Source organism: Necator americanus, chromosome III, assembly GCF_031761385.1.
Source record: "Necator americanus strain Aroian chromosome III, whole genome shotgun sequence".
NCBI lineage: Eukaryota > Metazoa > Nematoda > Chromadorea > Rhabditida > Ancylostomatidae > Necator > Necator americanus.
This window is the reverse complement of record NC_087373.1, coordinates 26488382-26514202: the sequence shown is the minus strand read 5'-3', so window position 1 is coordinate 26514202 and position 25821 is coordinate 26488382. Positions and strand designations below refer to the sequence as shown.

The following is a 25821-nucleotide window of genomic DNA, read 5'->3' as shown; positions in this document are numbered from 1 at the left end:
AAATAAATTGTGAAATAAACTTTGAAGAAAAATGTATCCCAATGCGAAGAGGTAGGAGAAGTGAAGAAACAGTGTCGCTGGAAAAAGCCTCAGAAATAAATGACAAAGAATAGCCAACGGAGAGAAACCGAAAACCGTAAAAAAAAGACGACGAGTAAACGATAACTGAAGAATGGAGTAAACTGATGACTACGTAGGGAACGAAAATGCATTACTACTTAATCGGTGAAAAATCTGTAGAGGAATTTGTCACGTGTATGAAAAATGGATGCATGTGCCTCCTTCACTAATTTCGAGACAATCTTAGTGCTTCACATCTTAGCGAAATCGCATTTGTTTGCGAACAAATCCCACAGATTACCACTAGCAAAAGATCATAGAAGGAGAAATATTTGAAATATAGTTCCATTTTTTCGTTTATCTCTTCGTATAGAGAGACTCGAATGATTTTGTTAGTACCTTTCCACAGATTGGATGGATTAAGTGATGTAGAATTAAGAATAGGGAACATTCAGTGCTCAGAATGTGTGTTTAAGTGTTTAAGGACGTGACTTCCGCTTCATTCCCGCAGTAAATATTATTCACCACAGCGTACTGCTCCGCACGTTACAGTTAGCAAGAAGTGTGGTTAGCAGGACAAGCGTTTGATGGGATCATTCTCAATTATGAATGTGATGCAGCTACAAGCTAGTAACTGTTGTCTCAATCCTTTTCTGCTTCTTATCAGGATACGATATCCGCCATCCTGTCATTCAATGGGTTAATGTCCTATGTAAGTGCTGCCCGGAGGAATCGTTGAACAACAACACGTCAACAGTTCTTCGAAATTTCACCACACTACAGTTTTGAAAACAGCGAATAATTATTTTGAAAACTTGCACTTCGTAGTTCGCGATTGTATCATATATTGTGTGCATCACATCATGTAATATAGAAGCTGCTTGGTCCGGAACAAAGTCGAACATCTCGTCTACCTTGATATCTGAAATTATTTTCCAGGGAACTAAAATAAAATGGTCCGGTCAGTTGTGGTCACCTGACATCGTATGCACTGCTTCAAAAATTTGTGGAGCGACTGAAGGATCACCAGGATAGCAATAACTACGTGATTCTGCATCGTATTGCATCGCCTTTTTAACCCAGTATTTGTTACCCACCTCATCCAGAGGAGAATAGTCAGAAGTGAAAGGATCCCCTAGAAATATATGAATCGAAGGCACCTCAGCTGCACAATCTCTAACATTCTCCTGCTTCTTTCAATTATCGAGATGGACCAAATACAGGTAACAAGAATCGTGAATAAATGTACCATAGTGCAAGGGGTTTGGCATCAAATGTTCTTTGATGTGCTCCTGAAATAATGTGCATTCATCCCTAGACACCAAAAAACAACCTACAAACTTTTAGGTGGGACTTCGAAACGCCCTCACATTGTGGCTGTAGTTTTTCGGTGCCACAGAACTCCTAATAAGCTACTGTAATCCATAATTGTGCGTTCTGTGGTTACTCTCCTTTGAACTTTGAACTGGATGTATTCCTTGACAATGTTGTCTGTTGCAGTATCTTTCCGAAATGAAGAGGTCTCAGTCAATGCTGGTGGTGGGACTTTGTTTTGCGAACTCTGCAGCTTCCTCACCTTTCCGTATGGAAAAAAATGTTCTTCGAAGAAGGTGATAGTCCAATCTTGTCCAGAACTTTGTTACAGCAGTGACTCCCACGTTCAGCATAGAAAGGAGTTCTAGAATTGTGTGTTCCCATGGACGGTATTGATTGCCATGATAAACTCGGAAACTCTTTATCTTTGCTCGTTCCATTGTAGACTGTTGATCTCAATGTGATGTTCCTCAGGTGTCCTTCTGGGGCCAAATTTTTCATTAAAATCTCTAACAATGACTTACAGGAAGGTATGATCTTCTTGGCGAAATTTCTTCAGGTTCATACAAAACGCTTCCACTTCGTTTTCATCTTTCGTAATTTTATTTGACCGTGTAAGCGACGAAGATGTAAGCTGGTCTTAATCCACATCCTCATATCTGTGAACATACGATTCGGGGCGTCCGTTCTTCGAAAGAGTCGGTGTTTATTACCATTCTCATTACCGTTCTGAAAGGGATGACAACACCACCAACTACACTGTCATATTTTCCTAGAAACAGTTCTTCACCACTGTCTTATGCGGCGTCCAGATGATGATGTCTTCTCGCTTTGCTAAATTCCAATCTTAGTCCCGACGTCGTACTGAGTGTTGCAGTGAGTATACCTCTTTCTGATTAAGCTCTATCTCCGAAGTATGGGTCCTTTTGTCCAGATCATCCATGACTCCTAATGACAAGGACGTCCGAAGATGGACGGGAACACAGCACGCGAAATGTCAACTCTGACAAAAGTGGGCTTGCATATTCCAGATCCATTGTCGACCACAAGAGCTGCACACATGGTGATGAGTCCTGCTAACAAACAAGATGACATAGTGGATCCGATAAGGGGTTCCCCTGTACCTCGTTCGAAATCGCCGTAGTGCCAATCAAGCATGTCATCCCTCCGGAGTCGATAAATTAGTACCAGACTTGTCTGGGAGAAGAACGCCGACTTGATGCATCGGTCAATCCCCACAAATCATTGTATGGACAAGACAAGCGTTCGGCAAGACAATCTCAAACAATTCTGACTTAAGGTGAACGCGGTATACCAAGCGGATTGATCAAAGTAAGACACGTTATCCTTTTCCACTTGGAGTGCATCCTTTAAATGCACAGATGATCTTCTCTCTGTCTCTCTTCTTCTTGGCGGCCTAAGTGGCTCTAGCACTCCCGCACTTCCTCGCCGTAGTTGGCGCTTCATCATTCTTTTCATTTAACAAGTATCACTGCACTGAACTATTGATTAGAAGTGTTAATAGTCAACGTTATTCAGATGCAACATTTTGTTGAGCCAAGCTTGTAGATTCCCACCTTCAAGGCATCTCCGTCTCGAAGTGTTGTAGTGGAAATAAAGCACTTCACTTTCTCTTCAAATTCCGTTATCGTCGTTATTTCTCCTCTCTGAAATCTAAAAGGTGTCTCTTCCTTTGTTTGTTATATTCGATTACAACAGACATCTCTTGTAGTAAATTCTTCGCCTTTGATGAAGAGCATTTCTCTGAAAACAAAATAATTTCGTCATGCTCGAAAAAATCTACAAGATAGTCCAAGTGACCACTGTTTATGGAGCACTTTTAATTATGCATCACTACAAAGCTTTTTGTATACGTGGCGTTTTATAACTCACTCTCTAATGAGGAACCCTAATTCCACAGGATTTATTGCATGAGTGGTCAATGAGATGATTTTATCCCCGTGTTCTGCTTGCATCAACACAGCTGCTTCCTCCAATTCGCTTGCTGTCGTGTTTTCAATAAGAGCTAGCAAAGTTATCGAGGCTAACGGCAACAGTTCCGAGTAAGGACCTGCGGAAAACAGTTTTTCAGCAAAGGAATATTATTATTTTCGCTTCAATTTTTCTATTACAATTTCGATTATGGAACAGCGCAAAATAGTTGTTTTGGCCAAAAATCATTCTTACTTTCACGAATCTCTCGATTACCTCTCGATTCCGAAAACGGGTCAGCATTGACAGCATGGACAAAGGTTTGAACCAATTCCGCGTTTTTTGGTATAGTCGAAAGGCCTTGCGTGTATCTGCACCCCTTTTCAGGACTAAAGATTTTAACTATTCTATTGAGTTAACTTGAAAGCCGGGAAGGTGATGGAGAAGTTCTTCCTAAACTCCACCTGTAGTGAACCGCAACAGACTGTCCGAGGTCGCCGCTTCGGTCGGGCTGCTGCAGATTGAGACAGAACTGCAGTGTTGCCGCAATAATATTGCTTCGATATCCTTCTATGTACATTGTCCTTTAATTTTTTTTTTGTTAGAAAGAGTCCTCACACCATGATAAACTAAAAATGTGAAAAAAAAACAAAAAACTATCTTGTGAGACTCCTAAGCAGACAACAACTGTTACACCATCTATTATGTAAGGGTGAGAATCTGCACTCCAGTATTCCATTGTTGCCAGAACAAGAAAGCCCGGAACAGAGACCGACATTATCGGAGACATGTTTTTAGTAATGAACCTCCTCTAAGCAATTGACCACCTCGTTAAGATATATACGGTCCTTTTGAGTATAAACTTTCCATCGTGAGTTCGACCGCCGGTATACCTGCTTCGAAGTGGAACTCCTCCTCCCTTTAAAGACAAATACGTGGCTATGCTATGCGAGTTCGTAAGTTTGAATCTTAGGCTTTTTCCCTTTTCTGGTGATTCTGGGGCCATTGATGATCCTTCGTATGACTGTTTCATTTCATTCATTGTACAAACGCTTCGAGGATTGTTTAAGTGCTATAAACTGCAAAAGGTCTTCATGCTATCGGTTCCGATGGTTCGAAGAACCTAACAATCTTATCTGGGGCTCCAATTAGCATTTTTATTAGTCGCTTGTTTCTATTACAGTGACCATAAAAAACAAAAGTGAGAAACTTGTTTGCACTGTTTTATTTTTCTGTAGTTATTTTTTAACATGTTGTCATTTTCTATTGCAGTCATTACTATTTCTACGCTTTTAAAGTGGAATTGAGAAGGCCGAAATCACATTATGAAATTTTGAATTTCACTTAACTTTGCGATATTAATGAAAACAAGATATTAGTGCTTAAAAGATAGTTGTACTTATGATGCATTCTGCATTTCATCGAAAATTCTCTAACGCGTTTAGTAGATTTTAGTGGTGCTGTTCAACTAACTCAAGTGAAGGTTAACTTTGAAATTATTCGAACCTAGCCAGTTCGCTGCAGGTCTCGGAAGATGAGGATACTGCAAACTCTTCAAACACTCCAGTACCAGGTACCTGCTCTAGTTCCCATTTAATTTTCTGAAAGTGACTAGTAGTGAAATCATGCATCGATAAGTATCAGAAAATACATCCATTACATCTGTTATCAGTCTTTTGACAGCCATTGTGTAGAACATTGATACCAGACCAATCATTACCAAAACTTCAAAAAAGACAAGAATCTTTATTCCGATCAGAAAATTCCTGAAATTAAAAAAAAATCACAAATGAAGAAGATGAAATGAAAGTTGTTTTAGAGCGGTACCTTTTAAAATCTCTGCGACTTTTTTGTGGTGCTTTTGAGGGGAGAGATCTCTGTTTTTTATAGTCTGTGGAATCCTTAATATCCAGTGGTTCAAGAAATTTGGAAATATATTGTGAATTCCCGAGTTCAATCGAAATAAGTTGAAAACTGTTCTTCTCAGGTCGTTTTGAATTTTTATCTGTCCTTTTCTAACTCGACAATGATCCATTTATCAAATAGTATAGTTTAAGCTCGTATATTTGTGTTCCCTGTGCTAGAAAAAGGAGCACATCGAAACACCATTTTTAATTTTTAGCTGGCGATGACACACTCCACATTAGTTTCCGTCAGCAATGTACCTTAATTTATTTTCGATAGGGCACATGAAGGCTCGTTGTTTCCCTTTTATGGTGCCGAACAATTTTAGACCAGTTTCTCATAGTGCGGTGCATTAGATAGCAGATACATTCCCTCGACTCCAGACGTATGATAGAACAGCTTTGCTGCAACAATACTTCCCTATTACAATGTACGTCCATTTACGAGTAAGCATCGCAACGAAAACTTTGGCTTGAATAGAATTCAGGATTTAAAAAGGATGATCAGGCAGAACTTCAGGGTTGCTCCGAAATCAAATCTTGACTTTTCGACTTTTGAATGATACTATTCGGGATATTCTCATAGACCTTAGAACGGTGTTCGTGTCTTGATTGTGAGTATAAATGTGACAATAAATAAAACTTAGTAGTTGAACTTTTGACGCTAGCTTTCGTTTTCTTCAGTTTTCTTCCGATGTTACAACAGTAGAGCGTTCCTTTCCAAGTACGTTCCAATTATTTTGTAATTGTAGCGAAATTTATGCGTCTTTTCTTAACCGTGCTCTAAGTCGTAAGTGTGAACTACTTACTCTCTGATTGTGAATTGAATTTGAAAGGGTCGTTCTTTATAAATAAACCTATTGACATTAGAGGTTAGAGGGATATTTTACTGAGACTTGAACCTAAGATATTTTCGTTTGTAGAATTTGAATTCCTCAAAATTCCTTAGCATATTTGTTTTAGAGTGCCATCCCTGCGCAGCAAGAACGAATTTCTTAATTTTGAAGTGCTGTCGTCCAGCACATCACCGAAACCCATAACTTGAGAGGACAACTGCTTGAAGGGAATATGGGATCATTGGCAACAACGATTCGTTTCGTCACTTTGAACTGCCTAAAACTGTCGATTGAGTCCCAACAAACCGCATCGTTCGAGCTTTCACGATATATTTGAGCCCCGCTTGCTGCGCTGCATGAAACACGCATCAGAGATCGGCCGATCAGCATCAAAAATTATACCACACCAGTCTGAATGTCCGGCTAAAGCCGGACTTCAGACTTTCGGTGGTTTTAGCTCCGCTCCCCTTCACCGATCAATGAAAATTAATAGTAGTGGTGTTTTCTGTAAAGTAGATTTCTTTTTTTAACATCGCTTTCCTCCTCTTCTTTATATCATAAATTGGGGCGAAAAATTACGGAGTTTTCCTTCTAAACGCGTCAATTCTACATTTGGAGAATGTTTGACTATCAGCTACAAACACTCCTTCGATGCCAGAATAATATAGATACATAGTTTTAACTGATTTCCTTGAGCTGTAGCCAAGATTGGTATCGATCTTTATTAAACAGCGGCTAACGTTTCGGCGATATCGCCTTCGTCAGAGCCTGGAAAACTCAAAGCCATTAGTGACCTATCCCCTCAAGCGCCTCATCACCCTACAGAAAGCACCCAAACGGTAAGCAAACTCAAACAGCAACACATAGGCTAGTACTTACCTCATTAGCTAGACTTGTTAACTCAGCAGACCACCACGTACCACAACTACGAGTCACAAGGGTTTTTATATAGGGACCTCACGGCCCGCCCCGTAGATCAGAACCCGCATAAGTCTTGATACGGGGATAACTCGTTTGTGATCGCAATGCACTCATCCTTCTTGTTCATTTTTGGACTTTTGGCGGTTATCCAAAAGGCCTCTAGCGTTCTGCGTGCTGTGATTTCGGACTCGTAGGATAATATACGAACTTCTACCTCTACTTCGGAGTTTGGATGACATATTCTACGGTGTGCTCCAAGTGGGGTGAAGGTTTTTGATTTTGCGAGTCCGTCTAGATGCTCCTTGACCCTAATACACAATGGGCGTCCCGTTTCCCCTATATAATCGTCACCGCACAACCTGCACGTGATACGATACACCACTCCCGATATCATGCAATCACCTCTCTGCCATACGGGCAAACCACGCAGCTGGGAGTTGTGCAGAGTCGATCATACACACGGTTACGTACCAGCTTCGCCTTGAGGTTTGCTGGAGGTATTTCCACAACCCTCACGTCATTCCTTAGACCCGCTTTTCGTAGACAGCCCCGTACTGCTCTGCTCATATCATCAGATATATAAGGTAAACAGAAAGGGATCTTCTCTGGGCCATCCACTACGTTGGGTCTTCGAGAGGGATACCGTGCTTGTCGGGTAGCACCATCTCCAGCTGGGTACCCATTGGACATTGCTACTTTATGGGCCACATTTATAGACCATGCTTTTTCCTGGCTACTCGATGAGACTCTTGCCGCCGTTCTGTACATGTTTCCTATAACAGATTTTTTCATTTTGCTGGGATGCGCTGAAAGATAGTGGATTAAGATGTTTTTACTACTGGGTTTCCGGTACCACTTAGTCTTACATATCCCATTCCGCAAGTAAATGTGCACATTCAGGAAAGCCAACCAGTTGTCTATCGGTCTCTCCCTTGTGAACTTGATGTGCGGACACTGCTGATTGAGAAGATTGAAGCACGCGTCTAGTTCTGCTTGGGTTGAGCAGACGACGCAGCAATCATCTATGTAACGATAATACAGCAGTGGTTTGCGGTCTATTATAGGCTTTTCGATCTTGGCCATGAAAACAATGGCGAGAGTGGGTGCCAGCCTTTGTCCCATAGCTAGGCCTCTAAGTTGTCGGTAGTACTGTCCCGACCATCGGAAAATAGAGCAATTCAGGCATTCGTTTATCAATGTCATGATCTGCCTGATGCTGAATCCATACATGTTCAAAGAAGCCTGGCGCTGCGTGAGCAGTTCGTGAACAGCCTGCATCGCTACATCGTTTGAAACTTTCGTATAGAGTGACGTAACGTCAAAGGTCTCTACTACACACTCGCTCAAATGAGGTACTGCGGAGATGTTTTAGGAAGTTGCTAGAACTGCTGAGGTGGGCAGGGACATATCTGAGCAGCTGATTTAGGATTATGTTGAGCAGCCAGGAAATTCTATCCGTGGGGCCCCCGATACCACTAATGATAGGCCTCACTTTAAAGTCACGTGGATCGTTCGAAGTGAGGCCATTTTCAGAGCTTGTGAGTTTTGATTAGCGTGTATAGGACTGGACATGCGGGTAAGTCGTTCTTGAGACGCGTAATAAAGTTTTTTGGGAGCCCTGCTGTTCCTGCCGTTTCTACCCAAACCCTGTTTAGGCGGCGATATTGCTTTCTAAACTCATTGGCGGAGGATGGGACATATAGACTGTCATCCTCAAGATGTTGTCTCGTTATCGCCTTGTCTAGTTCACGTGATAGAACAACAAATTCGCCTCCCTTATCACTAACGGAAACCTTGATCTCTCCAGCTGTAATAAGATTACGAATCTCACGTAGGCCTCGACGTTGCGCGACAGTGAGATTGAAATTTACGTGTTTTCTCGAGAAACGCTCCAAAACGGAATACACCGATGTTGCGAACACTCGAAACTTGTTGTCTACCGTGGGGTTGGGTTCAGGTGGTTTATACATCATACGCGGGAAAGGTATGGAGGGTAAGGATATCATTAGTGGTATCGGGGGCCCCACGGATAGAATTTCCTGGCTGCTCAACATAATCCTAAATCAGCTGCTCAGATATGTCCCTGCCCACCTCAGCAGTTCTAGCAACTTCCTAAAACATCTCCGCAGTACCTCATTTGAGCGAGTGTGTGTAGAGACCTTTGACGTTACGTCACTCTATACGAAAGTTTCAAACGATGTAGCGATGCAGGCTGTTCACGAACTGCTCCGCAGCGCCAGGCTTCTTTGAACATGTATGGATTCGCATCAGGCAGATCATGACATTGATAAACGAATGCCTGAATTGCTCTATTTTCCGATGGTCGGGACAGTACTACCGACAACTTAGAGGCCTAGCTATGGGACAAAGGCTGGCACCCACCTCGCCATTGTTTTCTGGCCAAGATCGAAAAGCCTATAATAGACCGCAAACCACTGCTGTATTATCGTTACATAGATGATTGCTGCGTCGTCTGCTCAACCCAAGCAGAACTAGACGCGTGCTTCAATCTTTCAATCAGCAGTGTCCGCACATCAAGTTCACAAGGGAGAGACCGATAGACAACTGGTTGGCTTTCCTGAATGTGCACATTTACTTGCGGAATGGGATATGTAAGACTAAGTGGTACCGGAAACCCAGTAGTAAAAACATCTTAATCCACTATCTTTCAGCGCATCCCAGCAAAATGAAAAATCTGTTATAGGAAACATGTACAGAACGGCGGCAAGAGTCTCATCGAGTAGCCAGGAAAAGCATGGTCTATAAATGTGGCCCATAAAGTAGCAATGTCCAATGGGTACCCAGCTGGAGATGGTGCTACCCGACAAGCACGGTATCCTCTCGAAGACCCAACGTAGTGGATGGCCCAGAAGATCCCTTTCTGTTTACCTTATATATCTGATGATATGGCAGAGCAGTACGGGGCTGTCTACAAAAGCGGGTCTAAGGAATGACGTGAGGGTTGTGGAAATACCTCCAGCAAACCTCAAGGCGAAGCTGGTACGTAACCGTGTGTATGATCGACTTGCACAACTCCCAGCTGCGTGGTTTGCCCGTATGGCAGAGAGGGTGATTGCATGATATCGGGAGTGGTGTATCGTATCACGTGCGGTTGTGCGGTGACGATTATATAGGGGAAACGGGACGCCCATTGTGTATTAGGGTCAAGGAGCATCTAGACGGACTCGCAAAATCAAAAACCTTCACCCCACTTGGAGCACACCGTAGAATATGTCATCCAAACTCCGAAGTAGAGGTAGTTCGTATATTATCCTACGAGTCCGAAATCACAGCACGCAGAACGCTAGAGGCCTTTTGGATAACCGCCAAAAGTCCAAAAATGAACAAGAAGGATGAGTGCATTGCGATCACAAACGAGTTATCCCCGTATCAAGACTTATGCGGGTTCTGATCTACGGGGCGGGCCGTAGGTCCCTATATAAAAACCCTTGTGACTCGTAGTATGTGGTACGTGGTGGTCTGGTGTGAAAAAAACTACAAAAAAAGGGGAGAAAAACCCCCTTTTTGGTGGTTTTTGTTTTTTTCTCCCTTGGGGGGTCCTTGTGGGGGGAGGAGGGGGCGGGGGGGAGAAAAAAAAAAAAATTTTGTTTTTTCCCCCCGGCGAAAGGGAAAAAAACCAAAAAAAAAAACCCCGCTTTAAAAAAAAAAAAAACAAAAAAAACCAAAACAAAAAAAAAAAAAAAAAAAAAAAAAAAAAAAAAAAAAAAAAAAAAAAAAAAAAAAAAAAAAAAAAAAAAAAAAAAAAAAAAAAAAAAAAAAGGTATTCCTCCTGATTTCCCCCAATAGTTATCGCAGAATGATGTTTTAACATAAAATGACGTGAAAGACATTATCCTACTGATAAAGATAACGTTCCACGTCAGATCACATAAACATCTTGCTACTATTTAAGCAGTCGCCTGCATGCACGTTCCCACTTTCCGAGAACGGCATGCTACAAACTTGAGGCGAAAGAAGAAGGAAATAGGCACACGGAGTAGTCATAAAGGTGAAGGGCAAAGCGCCAAGTGGTTACGGCTATGAAACGGCTGCAACCATTTACCTTTTGCGTCATGCACACTAATTTATTGCGCTTCAATGACCGGGTCCGCCGACGCCGGTGGATCCGTCGCACCCCTTCTATAAGTATCTGTCGGCGGCGCACCAATCCGACGCCGGTGGACCCGTCGCACCCCATATTATGGCTTCCTGGCACCGGTGGACCCGTCACACAACCCTCTATAGGTATCTGGCGTCGGTGGATCCGTCGCACCCCCTTCTATAGGTATCCGACGCCGGTGGACCCGTCGCCCCCCATATTATGGCTTCCTGGCGTCGGTGGACCCGTCGCACCTCCTTCTATAGGTATCTGCCGCCGGTAGACCCGTCGCACCCCCTACTATAGGTATCTGGCGCCGGTGGACCCGTCGCACCCCCTTCTATAGGTATCTGTCGGCGGCGCACTAATCCGACGCCGGTGGACCCGTCGCACCCCATATTATGGCTTCCTGGCGTCGGTGGACCTGTCGCACCTCTTTTTCTGGATATCTGGCGCTGGCGCACCAATCTGACGTCGGTGGACCCGTCGCACCCCCTTCTATAGGTATCTGGCGCCGGCAGACACGTCGCACCCCATATTATAACTTCCTGGCACCGGTGGACCTATCACACCCCCTTCTATAGGTATCTGCCGCCGGTAGACCCGTCGCACCCCCTACTATAGGTATCTGGCGCCGGTGGACCCGTCGCACCCCCTTCTATAGGTATCTGTCGGCGGCGCACCAATCCGACGCCGGTGGACCCGTCGCACCCCATATTATGGCTTCCTGGCGTCGGTGGACCTGTCGCACCTCTTTTTCTGGATATCTGGCGCTGGCGCACCAATCTGACGCCGGTGGATCCATCGCGCCCCCTTCTATAGGTATCTGGCGCCGGTAGACACGTCGCACCCCATATTATGGCTTCCTGTCGTCGGTGGACCTGTCGCACCTCTTTTTCTGGATATCTGGCGCTGGCGCACCAATCTGACGCCGGTGGATCCGTCACGCCCCCTTCTATAGGTATCTGGCGCCGGTAGACACGTCGCACCCCATATTATGGCTTCCTGGCGCCGGTGGACCCGTCGCACCCCCTTCTATAGGTATCTGGCGCCGGCGCGCCAATCCGACATTGCGGGACCCGTCGCACCCCCATTTTCGAATTTCGTGACACACAGACAAACACACAGACAGACAAACACACACACACACACACACACGTGACAGAATAAGTCCGTTATTATATACATGATCCTGATATATCATGATCATGATACTGCAGCGTTGCTAATGAGTCGAAAGTAGGTGGAGGAGTAGGATAGAGACTACACTATCTACTGCGGTCAAAAAAAAATAGGTGGCTGCGCCATAGCTGTGAAGAGCGACTTTAACAACCTGGTGGAGGAATTTGGCTCTAAGTCGCCTAGAGGCGGCTTTGTGCGACTGCAGGGTCGCAGAGGACGCAAGCTCAGGATCGTAAGTGCCCAGGGACCTGTGAAAACCGCTGAGGACAACAATAGGACGCTTTTTATGACGAACTCTTTTCGTTGATGTCTACGGCACCCAGCGAGCAGGTGGTCACTGTCAGAATCGAAGCAAATGCGAAAATGCGAACAACAATCCTATGCTTCATCCGATGCCCTCATCATCGCTTCACCGTTTAAGGGCGATTATCAGCTCATGTGGCAGGGGTCTGGCCTTATAAGGCTTGGAGAGCAGCGCAAAAACTCGAGAAGGTGAGAACTCTCAAACATCAGCTCGACTACGTCCTGAGGTGGAACATTCCTCAATCAGACATCCCAAAATGTAGAGCTGTTTGGAGGGTCGCTTTTCAATTTGACCATCACCAGCTTAAAGCTACGCTTTCACAACACAAATTGAAGAGTTCCTCTTCAACCGAAAATTGACATGGCAGGTCTGAAAGACGAAGAATGCAGAACGAAATTCCGCCAACGTGTGTCTACTCATGTTGGAGTATGGAACAGGAAGAAGATTGGCGATGCAGATTCCTTCACAAAGTGCGTCAAGGACGCTGCATGGGAAGCACCCCGGTTCTACTGCGGCGCAATAAGTTCTCCTTCGTATCTGCGGAAACAAAATCTATGTATAATTCTGCATGCTCCGCCTGCAGCACTGATGATTTCACTCAAAAACTCAAAAGCAGCAAAAGCGTCTGAGAAGGAATTTGCGTCGTCGATGCAACAAGACCGCGATAACGATTGGGCGTTAAGGGCGAAGGAGTTTGAAAAGGCGTGGGAGGCCAAGATCCCGCGGAAAATCTGCTTTACTAAAACTGTAAATAAGAAGATGTTCTCCAGTCCTCAACACTGCCAATAGAGTGGGTGTCGATGAAGCAACCTTTCCAATTTGGAGGGATCGCTTCAAGATTTCCCTGAACTAGCAAGCGCCGTCAATGGCTGAACCCGAACACGTTTATAGGCCGACAAATGCGGTTAACGAGGAACCACCGACTTATTCACAGGTTCTGGCCTGTATCCGAAAGATTAAAAATCTGGTGAAGACGACGGGATTAGCGCAGTAATGGTTAGATATCTCTTCCGTCTGGAATTCGTGGGATGACGAAGATTATCCGCTCAATATGAAATTACCAAAGGAACGAAAGGATACCTGCTTCACATAGCGCTATCAAGGTTCTCTTCCACAAAAAGTTACCCATCACGGACCCTAGGAATTATCCCCGATTTATTAACCCTTTGACGACAGCGCAGCTCAAAGGTGACTCGCGCATTTTTGGTCGCACGGAACAATGCTGCTCAACGTTGAGGCGCATGGTTTCAACGGTTATTTACCGTGACTTCCTAATTTTTAAAAAAAAATTTCTACTTAATTGGTTTATTATCTTTGAATAATTTCACACACAACATGAACATGGAAAAAGGTTCCCATCATTTAAGAACAAGAGACAAATTCAAGCGACAATTGCAAATCACACCTTTTGTGCATCTTTTAGAAACATACAATGCAAAATTAGCTTTTTCATTCACTACAAATAACCCAATAAAGTTTTTGATCTCAGCGGCACATGTGTCATTAAATTTAGGATCCTTTTCCTTGCTCTGCTTACTGGTTTCTTCTACAATTACTGACAACATTTTCTTGTCCAAATATAGCTCGTAGAATCGATTGGTTTGTAACGGCTACGTAATTGATTATGTGAACCAATCACTATCTGACACCGACAATCTCGATTACTTCTCGAATCAGACTCCTAATCCGCAAGCGGCATTAACGCATCATTGAAGATAGAACCATTTTCTGTAGTTTCTTCATTACACTCATAGAGTAGCCTTTTAGAACTATTCTTCAAATCGTCTAACTCAGATTCGTCCATCTTTGCCTGGCAAAACTCAAGTGACTGTATGTAAGCAGAATGAATGAGAGTAATAAAATCTTATAACAACGCGATTAGCAACAAATGCAAGATAAATTATGTAAAGACGGAAAAATTCGTACACAGGAAAGAAGTGGTAACCGTGGGACCACGCGGCCTAGTGTTGAGCCGCGGTTGCACGCCTCTTTGGTCAAATATTAAGCAAAACAGAAGATCACCCTGTTCAACGAGTTTCGAGGAGTTTGTTGGATTCAGTCTGCAAAAATTCACTTGGCCAAAAAAGGATGTACTGGAATGAGTTGGTGAAAGAGGACCTAACGAAGCTTGGCGCGGACAGGCAGTTCAGGCAAGACGAAAGGTTTCGGAAATGTATTAACGACGAATGGATTAATTCTGCGCAAGTTCTGGAGGAAGATAGGAAAGTTGGGCAGAACAATGTTCAAGGACGGCACACTTAGACAAAGATCAGGCGATGGCATCAGACCGGCGATTAAGTCAAGTAAATCAAAACCTCCCGTTTTTACAATTACAACAGCAGCTCTTGAATTGCACTCAGCTGATTTAGTATCCGTAACCATACGATTAAAAAGGATCTGCTCAAAATGAATATGGATGGCCGCATTTTTGTACTGCTGTGCCTCACAAAGTAGTGGAATTGGCATAACATTTGGTAGGATGATGCTCATCGGACACTTAAACCTTTTTTTAATTAACGAAAGCTGACCTCCGATGTTATCTAGTCAAGACTAGCCTTCGACAAGTATTCGTTTGGTGTAGCTATAACCAGCTATCGCAGTCTGGTTCACAATCTTTGAAGGTTTTTGGGGATTGAATTTTTGTTTTTTAGTAGTCATTATGTTTGTGATCATCTCATATGACAAAAACTCTCCTCCTCGAACTAACATTACCAAGGTTAATGGGACGTAGCTTTCGACTTTTATGTGGGCTTCAAAAACTTGCGAACTTCGCGGTAACTTCTGTGCACACTTTCAGGTATCCTTTCGTTCTCAGCTCAGTTGGTATGCAGAAAATGTATGCAAATGAGTGAGATCTCCTCCTAGGGGCAGAAGCTTAACAAGAAGTCATGTTCTTAATCAAGCGTGTAGCTTTAAAACTCGTCTTCGAAAACGTGCTCAGACTCTACGGAAAGGAAAAACGGCACTAAGAATGACAGGGATCAATCATGACACGTTTTTACCTTGTCCGAAAGCATAGTAAAGTTATCGAACCATTGAATACGCTTCATCTTTAGATGGAGCTGTCCCTGCAGTCAAACGAACGATAGTCTCACCGTAATGGATCGCTTGTCGCCTGACTTTTTTTGAGGATAGTTCGAACTTTCACGAGATTCCTTCTTTCTAGGATAAGGATCGTTGCTATCTGACGCTGAAAACAATATGTTGGTAGCAAAATCGCTTTGAGGAAACCAAAACGAATTCTGTATGAGACACCTCTCGCCATGGCTGCAGGCTGATGAGAAATGATTGTTACTGCGTGTGATCCTATGTAAATATTGTTATATCAGAATCTTTTCGGAAAGCAAGCGTTTGATAATGAAGTTGTTTTCAGTAAGCGTGTAAACTGGTTACGTCTCCTTCAGATATCACCCTAGTACGTCCTAGCTCTCCCACACAAAAGTGCGGCAGATGAGACTAACGAAAATAGAGTAAGTATGACAAGTGAATTGGCAGCCCTCTTTCAGTACAAACACTGTCTGTTGAGTGCCTCTGCCAGTCACCCCACTTAGAAAACAGTGCAGGATGTTGAAGCGTACGTTTGGCAAAGACTGCAATGAATTGCTAAGGAATTAACTTTAGCCTAACGTTTTTCTTCCATATCTGAAGGAGACGTAACCAGATATGTTCATTGTACTGGCTGTTGCTTTTTAGCATTTCTAGCCCTCGATAGCTGGCTGTTGCTGAACGCATAAAGCTATCGAGGGCTAGAAACTCTAATGCTCCATCCTACAACGATTATAAAACTTGCTCTCCGTTGTTTATAGGTGATTTTGAATGTAACCAGCTGCTGTTTTCTTCAGCGTGCTTTCTGGATCACACACTTGCCGAAGATTACAGAAAAATCACAGCAAGGGCTCCTCTTTTGACAAAATCAATACATTTATGTACTAAATACGCAGCCGAAAGATTATTATTGCAATAATCGATGTGAGTGCCGAGGTGAGACTCAAACAATAATCTGGTGCTTTAGGCAAAGGGTATGAAACAGCAGAGTACGAGTTGTGTGAGCAGACGAACCACATCAGTTCTTTTATTCTCAAGAAAGATCATCTGCCCCATCAGTTTACGTGGTAGTAGTAGTTTTAAAAAGGGGAGTGCCTTCGACAGACAATTAAATGAATGAAATTGAACAACGTAGTCTTCGCATCGATTTTGGGTCCGACAGAAAGGAATTTGAACAGGAGCATGTTCCATAGAATCCCACCGACTACAAAGCAGAGTGTTTTTTATGATCTAATTTACCAATGAGCATTTCTCTTGAGTCGTTCCGCAGCAGTGCAGCTACCGGCGCATGGTTCACACGAAAGAATCAAGTGCCGTATTCAGCAGAGACACCATGAGGAACTCTTTTGTATGTCAATCCAAGACTCGCAGAACCTCCGACCTCACTGTCTAAATGTATAGGTATCCAGTTTGTAGTGGGTCCAGAATGAGTTTGGCCTCCAAACGACATTTCTTCTGAAATCATAGTTGACGATGTCCCGCAGATGGCTTTGGTCAGTTAAGGTCATTGTTGCTCTACACTGAGCGTCTCTAGAGATAATGCATTGAAATTTTTCCGTCACAATCTGGCACAGGACTCCTACAATTTCAAAAACTCTAGGAGAAGAAATTATTTGAGACTCATTCCGCAACTTGATATTTGAAGTAGTAACTGGAGTGAAATGAGAAGCAGAGTCAAGACCTTCCTTGCTCAACCACCAATGACATGGTGCAGGAAATAATTGATCGATGTAACGTCATGCCACTATCAATCTTGACCGATCTCAAATGCACAAGTGATGGCCATACATAAGGTTGGTGCATGATTACTCGCAGTTTTTCAAGCAATGCATGTCATGGAAAAAAGATACAAATCCAACAAAAACATGTTTATATGATTAATCTGAAGCGTAAGTACCGTCAGCATCAACTGCTGCTTTCCATTTGCTTGGCAGTCTGCCGATCGAAGAAGCACAGTCTCTTGAAGGCAGCACACGCTTTTACATCGACCACCACCTCATCGAACTGCCAGTTTTTCGATGACACAGCGTTCAACATGTGAACAAGCATTATTCTGGTGAAGGACGATGTTTCTTGCGAGGTTTTTCTTGCGTGAGAAACCTATGGTCACCCTCTCTTAGTTTATCTTCCAGATTAGAAGCGGAAAAATTATTCTCGGCATTATCTTCCACGAAATGTTCCTTAGCCGAAAGGCTCGTTGAGATCGCAAAATGACTGTTACGCTTTCCACCCCTTTTCAAAATGATAGAGCAACATAATGAATGTAGAATTTTCGACACGCGTCTTTACGAACATAGTGAAGAATGTCTTCATCTTAAAAAAAAAGCGAAATGAAATTTTTCGTGATAAAAAAACGCCGCTAAAAACCAAGGATCCCTGACACCGAATGAATACAAGCAGAAATGGAACGTCTTTGAGATGTTCAACGGAAATCAGCGCAGACAATCAATCAAATCTATTCAAACTTGTGAATGAGTTCTGCTAATTAGACTGAATGGAAAGAAAGTTAATCAAACAAGTGCTTAGCTACTCTGCCTCGGGACAAGCCAGCTTCTCCACAGGAAGTGAACGTGTGTACCGACGGATTACTCGTTGGAGTCGCGTTAGTCGTTGAAAGTCGATGGTGCTCTAGAGAGGGGTCACAGCCGTTTAGCCACGAGACTCTATGGTGTGTCTTTGAATGCCGGATGCAGAACTAAAAACGTAGGTGAATTTAGGAGACAAACATTCTTGTTTCTGCTGGTGCGGGGTGACTCATCACATCACTGTATCACACATGCGAGAAGGGCAGTGCGATTTGGAGTCGCCTCAAACAAATAGGCCGCGTCTATCCACTCTGAGATGTTGCAACATCATTCTACAAAACCAATGGAAGTAGTGGTTACCATCCTACCCAATTTCTAGTATTGGTTTTAGATTTAGCACTAGCCAAAGTAATAGAAAAGGTTACTCTGACTCCGTAGGTCTGTAAAGACGGGGTTGCAGTAGTCATCTGGGCTGTAGAAACGGAAGAAAACTGGGATGACGATCTGCACATAACACACACGTTAACACTAGAAGCAGCTGCTGAAGATCTAACGATACAAGCTAGCAAAATGAAGCACGATGTTATCGGACTGAATCAGGCGAGACACATGAATTGTTTGAGACTGCTTACCTTTCTAAGTCCGGGAAGGTTCGGTACCACACATTGCATCTAGGTATTAGGAATTAATGCCATCAAATTGCGTTTGACCAAGGAAGGCAATCATAGTTGCCATCATTCCTCTTGCCATTACATCGAAAACGAAAAAGAGGTGGAACTTTTTCGGATTTGGAATGGATTTGGGATTGTAAATGGGTAAACTCATACCTATGTGACTCCAGCGCATTTCAGCAGAGCGATAGGTGGCACATCATCTGGGCTGACTCGCTGGCTGTGGTTGGTGCAGTGCAGCTATCAGATCGAACAGTGCAACGGCCGGTTGATACTGTCTCATTCTTGCGTTGAGGCAGCAATTTAAGAATTTTGAACATCTGGCTGTGTGTTCTTTCTATTACTAATTCTTTTAGTTGTTTCTATTGCCATTACTAAGAATACTCCTCCAGAGCCTAGTATTTTCCTTCAATTTCAGTTGTGCTAGTATGTGAATTTTATGACGACACTGGTTAGTGTAAACGTTTCAGTCCTGGCTATGTAACCTTCTAAGAATTATTCAGAAGCTGTGTATATGTGACCTATTTCATGAAACAGTTTCTGAACAAAAAAGGGAAATATCAAGGGAATAGAAACATTGTGAAGTCAATTGGTTCAAAAATACGACATTGGTGATGGACTAAGACAATGATAGGACAATTCTGATGCTTTATTCGCTAGCCATCTTTGTTATGGACTCACACTGACGAGGTGATGAGATATATGGATAGATGAGCATCAACACAGTAACCGAATTAGCCTAAGGGAGAGCGGAAAGCAGAAAGGACGCCTTGTGGAAGTCAAAGAGCAGTAACGATCCGAAAACAGTGTAAGTCGCTGATCTCTAGGACGGTTCCGGGGACAAGTTAAATAAAACTTTCCTTACCATTGCTACCGAAAGAAGGTTGAGGATGGAGTAAAGGCTCAGAAACCCCAAGTGAGTGTTAATGAATAAATAAGTCTAATATAAAGAAATATGAGAAAATCAGCTAGTAAAAAGCAGTCAGACATGAATGAGAAAACTGCATTATTCTGGAATCTGGAAGACCTGGAAGACATGTTCCAACAAGTCATCATATGATCTCGAATGAAACGATTTATGTTTACTGAAGAGAAACCTTTGTTTAGCAACATTTTTAGCTCGGTGCAGAAGGCTATTGCAAATAAAAATAGAAAAAAATGGATGGTAAACGGATAATCGAGGTTCTTACGGGTTGATGAACGAAAGAGTGGCAGAATTCATAAGGATGGGGTTTCGAGGTAACAAATTTAATGCCACAAACCTAATGCCCCTCATTGAGTTGTGCTTAGTTTAGTTTAGATTTGTCTACATCAATAAAATCCCTTATTAAACCGTAAATGGAATCAAGAAATGTCTTTTTGTGTTTCCTTGTTACTTCAACAAAACTTAGGTGAAAGTCTACTTCAAAAAAAAACTTGAATTAAAGCGGAAATTGGGTGAAACTTCATTATTGGCCTGACTTTTCGACAAACTCGTCTTTATCAAAGGCCTGAAAATGGTTCGAGATCTTTGCTGTCATGCATATCCCATCAAACTCCTCCTCTCTTCTCGCCAAACCTCGATATTGTTCTAACTACATCACTCAAGACCTTCAAAAGGAAAAAAAGCGACCAGTCTCACCGACTCGGTGGAACGCGGTGGTTCACCGGGACCGATGAACCACCGCGTTCTTAGATTGTAACCAATGCGAATGAGATCTACGCACTGTGCACTATCCTTGAGTACTGATGTCTGGATAACGTTGAGGAACTGCATGTGGGGCAATTTTATAGCTCATAGAGTGTTAAGAACGGCAAGAAGTCATGGGTAATTGAGAACTCATTTTTGTTATTCATGACTGGATACTTGACAAAAATCCAGAATGCTTCCAATGCCTTCCTAACAGATATTTCATTCTCGTGCGCTCATATCGTAACTTTATTTTAAACTCATTTCCATCATGCTTCTCATTTTTGTAGCGCCCTAACGGTGTCATTGAGCTTCCACGCTTTTTACCAGTCAAATGTTCCACGATATGCAGGTTCAGCACCCTTATTATTGTAGATAACTCCTATTTCCGTGGAATCTCTAGTTTTACCGAATGGACAAACAGCGCAACACACTTGATACGCGTTGCCTATCGTAAAGTTTACTGCGAGCTAACTGTCGCTTGATGCTGTCGTTCGGGATGTTCACCAATACAACATCATCTTGCAACTGTGCTCGCAAAAGAGTCCGCTGTACAGCGGCATTTTAGGGGTCGGAAACGAAGGGGATGCACGAGGAAATTCTACCTTCACGTGGGATCCTCACTGTCCTGTTTGTAGTTTGAGATTGAGTGTTAGATTCCGATTTCGTGTAACCGTTTGAACTAGCTATGCTTATAGCTAGTTTAAGTGATTCCTCCTTATCTCTATCCTCTGTGCAAGTTGCTGTTGCTGTTTTGACCATAGCTCGGATAATTGCTTTTTTCATGCCAATGGATAGGCCGACGTTGGTTTATCAGTTTGTTTTTCGAGCTGCCCTTGCGATACCATTCAACATTTACAATTGCCATTGTGTAGTTTTATTTGAACATTTAAATAAAGCTACCAACTACTTTTTGGTTTTTCTCGAGTAAGTTTTATGTACTGCGATTGTTCAGTTAAATTCTAAAGCATTCGTAAATTTCGGATAGCGTTGATGTTACAATGAAGCAGTCATCGATATAACGACAGCACATCTGTGGAGGAAGTTCTGTCACTGATTGTTCTATTCTGCTCATAAAGTAAACGGCAAGAACTGGAGTAAGCCTTTGACCCATACCAAGTCCTCTTATTTGAGTGAAGCATTTTCCTGACCATTTACAAATATTGCACTGGAGGCATCATTCGTTGATCAGGATCATTATGCGTTGTGTCTATTACCGGTGGTGTCTATTACCGTGTCAGCATTTCAGATAACTCCTGTAACGCCTCTTCATTTTGAACATTTGTATACAAAGACGTCACGTCAAATGGCTCCATGAATCAAATCGAATCTGGCATTTTTAAGACGTTCAGGTAAATCATTCTTCTGCGATCACTCACCGCGTGCGGCTGCTTATCCAGTTCTCTGTATTCTGACTTCCTTTTTCCCCTTTCTTTGGCTTTCATAAATTTTATATTTTACCACTTTACTCTTATTTATCATGCTATCCTTAGTTTTGCTAACTCGTTTCCTTTTTCACGCTAATTCCTTCCGTCCTCGTCTCGAACTCAGTTTTCCTCGTTTCTCTGTTGCTAATCGTCACTATTGATTATTGATAACATGCCTAGATCTACTCAGCGCACCCTTCGCAACTCTTCCCGCAAAACAAAAGAACCCATCAGCACACCTCAAACCATTTCTCAATCATAAAAATGATGAGATTGACATCGAATCGCTCTCTTGTGCTAAAATCATAGACGAAATTTTGGAAAGAAACACAGATCCTGTCATTGAAAAGATGGTTCTTGCCTTGAAAACAAAAATCACACAAGAAGTTCAACAAGAAGTGGCTGATGGAGTTGAAGCTGAAAAGAAGGGCCACAGTATTGTGATCACTGGTTTAGCGGAATTGGGTGCCAGTAAATCTTTGATGGAAAGAAAGAGAGACCTCGAAGAAAAAGTGGCCAATGTCCTCGACGCGCTTGAAGTTGACTGCCGGCCCGAAGTAGCTTATAGGTTGGGAAAGTTCAACGGTAACAAGCCACGTCTTGTTAAAGTTATACTCCCTTCTCGCTCCCACTGGGCAAAGGCTCTGTCAAGAGCGCACCTCCTACGCCGCACAAGCCTTTCGAACATATTTGTTCCTAAAAGCATGACCGTGGCAGAATGAAAACGGGATTATGAGTTAAGGCACGAGGCTCGTCTGAGAAATGAACGGTCATCTACGCGTGAGTGGGTGGTTTACAAAGATGCTCTCACTCATGTCACCGAACTTCCCCGCAAACCAATGGCGGGAAACTTATAATCCAGCGTGGACCTCTCTCCAAGACAACACGTATTTTGTTTAACCCACGCAGCATAGTAAACAAATTGCACTTTCTTCACTTTTTTCTTCGTCTGCACCAACCTGATGTATTAGCTGTTACTGAACATAGCTCAGCCCTACAATTTCCGATTCTGAACTGATAACCGATTTACCACACTTCGTGTTTCGCTCTGACAGGCCACTTCAAAAAGGCGAAGGTGTCTGCTGCTTAGTTAGCGACAAATTTCACGCGGTTCTCATTCCACTCAAACGTCAAATGGCTGCTGATATGTTGTGTCTTGAACTTCTCTCTCCTTTTCACCTCATTATCTCAAATTTGTAGTTACGTATCGAACTCCAGATTCTGCTAAGACTGATGATGATACATTGTTTGATTCTATTTTTGAACTCTGCCTTTCGTCTCTTAGAATCATAATTGTGGGAGACTTCAATGTTGACATGAAGAAACATAGTAATTGCACTATTGAACGCTTCAAAACTTTATTGGAAAGTTGTGATCTAGCCCAGAACATTCATGCTCCCACTCGTTTACGTTCCATTCTCCTAGTTCTTTCTTCTGGATCTAGTATCGGTGATATCGAAATTCTGCCTCCCTTTGCCAATTCCGATCATAATGTTGTTTCTTTCATGTTCGACTTTAATACCGAGCAACCCCTCTATCTGTCCTTGCCAGATTTCAGTCGGGTAAACTATTCCGAGTTACGTAAATTTCTCGCTCGTGTTGACTGGCTGGAAGTTTTCGACAACTATCAGTCAGTTGCAGAAATGTATCGTCGTTTTTGCCCTGTGATGTACGATAGTTTAGCCAAGTTTGTCACGCTGAAGTTTAGCAAAAATTATGTACCTACTTATCCTTTGCATTTACGAAATCTATTTGACCAAAAAAATAGACTATTCCACCAACTTGATAACCCTTTGAACAACGCTCTCTATAGAAAAATTTGTGGTGATCTTGACTATCACATGAAAAAAACATTACATATCGTGAGCGGCGTTTGTCGAAAACATGTATGAAAAAGTTTCATAACTTTCTCGCTAGAAGAATTAAACAAGCACAAAAACTGCCTGTGTTGAGGACTGACAATGGGGATTTGATCAAAACTTATCTCGAAAAAGCTAACGCACTCGCTGAGTTCTTTGTTTCTAACTACTCAATAAAACTGAATGAAAGTTGTCATAATCTTTCACTGCCAACTACTGATTCCTCTGCCATTCAGGTTCCTCAAAAGTCATTCGACTTTGTCATCTATCCAAATGAAGACCTTGCTGTTCTGATACGTTTAAATCCTTCGTTTTCGTGTCCCTACGATGGTATTCCCCAGATAGTTTACCAAAAATGCGCAAATGTCTTGTGTCTTCCTGTTGCTCATATTTTTAATGCGTCGCTTATCTTCAGCGAAGTTCCTAACATTTGGAAAGAGGCACTTATTACCGCAATACCTAAAGAAGGCAATTCCAACGCTCTCTCGAACTTTCGCCCCATCAGTATTGTATCCTCCGCAAGCAAAGCTTTGGAAAAGATAATCAAAGAAAAACTAAACGAGTGGCTATCATCAAGAGACGTCATTCCTTTCGAACAACACGGCTTCCAATCTGGATCCTCCACTACTTCGTTACTGTCTGATTCGGTCTATGATTGGATGACCGAAGTAAACAAAGGAAAGTCAGTTGATGTAATATTATTCGACCTATCTCAAGCGTTTGACATGGTAAACCACAAAAAGCTTCTCTTCAAACTCGAAAATTATGGAGTTGGCGGACAGTTGCTCAGTGGTTGAAATCGTATCTTCAAGAACGACACATTACTGTAAAGGTCAATAACAGTTACTCCAAGCGCTACACATTGCAAACCGGCGTTCCGCAAGGCAGTGCACTCTCGCCGCTCCTTTTCCTTGCGTACACTGCTGACCTTCCCAGATATTTGAAAACCCATCCTGACAGTTGACTGAAAGTTCAAATGTTCGCGGGCGACATCAAAATATATTTTTGGTATCGACCTAATGAGCAAACTTTCGCCCACAACACGGTTTCGCTAGCAATCCAGAGAATAATATTATGGTCAAAAAAAATGGAATCTCCCTTTAAATCTTTCCAAAACAGTAGCGTTGCATTTCGGAGAGGCTCCTCAGATTCCCTACTTTTGCAATTCAACAACTTTTCAGTATCAAGAGCAAGTTCGAGACCTTGGGGTAACAATTGATAAATCGTTCGACTTCTCCACTCATTTTGACTTTGTCACCAAAAAAGCGCTGTCGTCTATTTTTATAATAATGAGGAGCGTTCACGTTAAGGACCCTGATTTACTAATATTTCTTTACAAAACATATGCTTTGTCACATCTAGAATACGCAATGCCAGTCTGGAGTCCATTCTTGAAAAAGGATATCAAAAAGTTAGAGAAAGTACAACAAATTTTTACTAGGCTGGTTTGTTATAGATGCTTTCCCGATCCAAGTTACTCTGGCACACTTCCTTCCTATTAAATTCGACTTAACGCGCTGAAATTAAAGAGCTTGAAGTACAGACGAGCAGTCAACGATTTAGTTTTGGGTTTCCGGATCCTACGAATGGAAATTAAGCTAAAGACAGGCAAGTATTGGATTTTCCGACCAAAAAGCGGGTGAACAAGAAGCTTCAATTTGCACTACTCTAAACTCAGATGAAAACTCTTCTCAACTATGTTTAACTCCTTTTTCTGCAGAGCTGCGCGTTGGATTAATCTACTTCTGGCCGAAATCATGTCTAGTCCAAATTCGAAGACATTCAAAAGCAAGCTATCCAAATTAAATGTCCTACCTATTATTAGTATGAGGGAGGCCTAAAATATCATTGTTTCAGAGACGTGGAGCAAGTTCCTCCTCTAACAAGCGACCACAATAAGCATGGGATTGATATGTGTTTTTAGCTCACAGCTTTTATTTGTTTTTCTGTTGTTCATTATGAAAATAGCTAGCTGAAATTCTGCCTCGATATGCTCCTTTTCAAACTCGTCCCTACAGTTGGTCCTTACTCTCTTCTGGTGGTGGAAAGCCGTTCAAGGATAGCAAAGTTGGT

The 25821-nt window shown here is 42.6% G+C and overlaps 6 protein-coding genes across 10 annotated transcripts in view; 4 read left to right on the top strand and 2 right to left on the bottom strand.

Annotated features, from left to right (window-relative positions):
• The window catches only part of RB195_011008 (uncharacterized protein), a gene marked incomplete at both ends in the record, with an annotated part of 31306 nt that extends 15489 nt beyond the window's left edge, over positions 1-15817 (bottom strand). For 2 of the 4 annotated variants that reach the window (XM_064192251.1, XM_064192252.1), the window contains 13 exons: positions 880-982; positions 1037-1195; positions 1310-1352; positions 2952-3041; positions 3096-3138; positions 3268-3445; positions 3583-3695; positions 3771-3890; positions 4813-4907; positions 4967-5072; positions 5134-5207; positions 15648-15742; positions 15808-15817. In XM_064192251.1, coding sequence (XP_064049832.1) covers positions 880-982; positions 1037-1195; positions 1310-1352; positions 2952-3041; positions 3096-3138; positions 3268-3445; positions 3583-3695; positions 3771-3890; positions 4813-4907; positions 4967-5072; positions 5134-5207; positions 15648-15742; positions 15808-15817 — 1229 coding nt within the window. Of the gene's footprint in view, positions 1-879; positions 983-1036; positions 1196-1309; positions 1353-2951; positions 3042-3095; positions 3139-3267; positions 3446-3582; positions 3696-3770; positions 3891-4812; positions 4908-4966; positions 5073-5133; positions 5208-7438; positions 7774-7833; positions 8171-14233; positions 14381-15647; positions 15743-15807 lie in introns of those variants that run through there. The other 2 variants (XM_064192250.1, XM_064192249.1) reach the window with 2 other exon arrangements.
• RB195_011011 (uncharacterized protein) lies at positions 8497-8940 on the bottom strand (the record flags this gene model as incomplete). Its single annotated transcript, XM_064192255.1, has 1 exon — positions 8497-8940. The coding sequence occupies one exon, from the start codon at positions 8938-8940 to the stop codon at positions 8497-8499; it is 444 nt and encodes a 147-aa protein (XP_064049837.1).
• Positions 9779-10048, top strand: RB195_011010 (uncharacterized protein; the record flags this gene model as incomplete). Its single annotated transcript, XM_064192254.1, has 1 exon — positions 9779-10048. The coding sequence occupies one exon, from the start codon at positions 9779-9781 to the stop codon at positions 10046-10048; it is 270 nt and encodes an 89-aa protein (XP_064049836.1).
• On the top strand, positions 12913-13341 carry RB195_011009 (uncharacterized protein; the record flags this gene model as incomplete). Its single annotated transcript, XM_064192253.1, has 1 exon — positions 12913-13341. One exon carries the CDS (start codon positions 12913-12915, stop codon positions 13339-13341), a length of 429 nt encoding a protein of 142 aa, XP_064049835.1.
• Positions 15818-22239: 6422 nt separating the features above from the next.
• Positions 22240-25672, top strand: RB195_011006 (uncharacterized protein; the record flags this gene model as incomplete). 2 transcript variants are annotated; one of them, XM_064192247.1, is made up of 3 exons in its annotated part: positions 22240-22457; positions 23448-23576; positions 25606-25672. In XM_064192247.1, 3 exons carry the CDS (start codon positions 22240-22242, stop codon positions 25670-25672), a joined length of 414 nt encoding a protein of 137 aa, XP_064049829.1. The 2 variants fall into 2 exon arrangements, with proteins under 2 accessions (XP_064049829.1, XP_064049830.1); XM_064192246.1 differs by lacking the exon at positions 25606-25672 and adding an exon at positions 25205-25250 and having other exon boundaries at positions 22240-22474; positions 23090-23576.
• On the top strand, positions 23778-24545 carry RB195_011007 (uncharacterized protein; the record flags this gene model as incomplete). The annotated part of the gene is made up of 1 exon (XM_064192248.1): positions 23778-24545. One exon carries the CDS (start codon positions 23778-23780, stop codon positions 24543-24545), a length of 768 nt encoding a protein of 255 aa, XP_064049831.1.
• Positions 25673-25821: the final 149 nt, after the last annotated feature.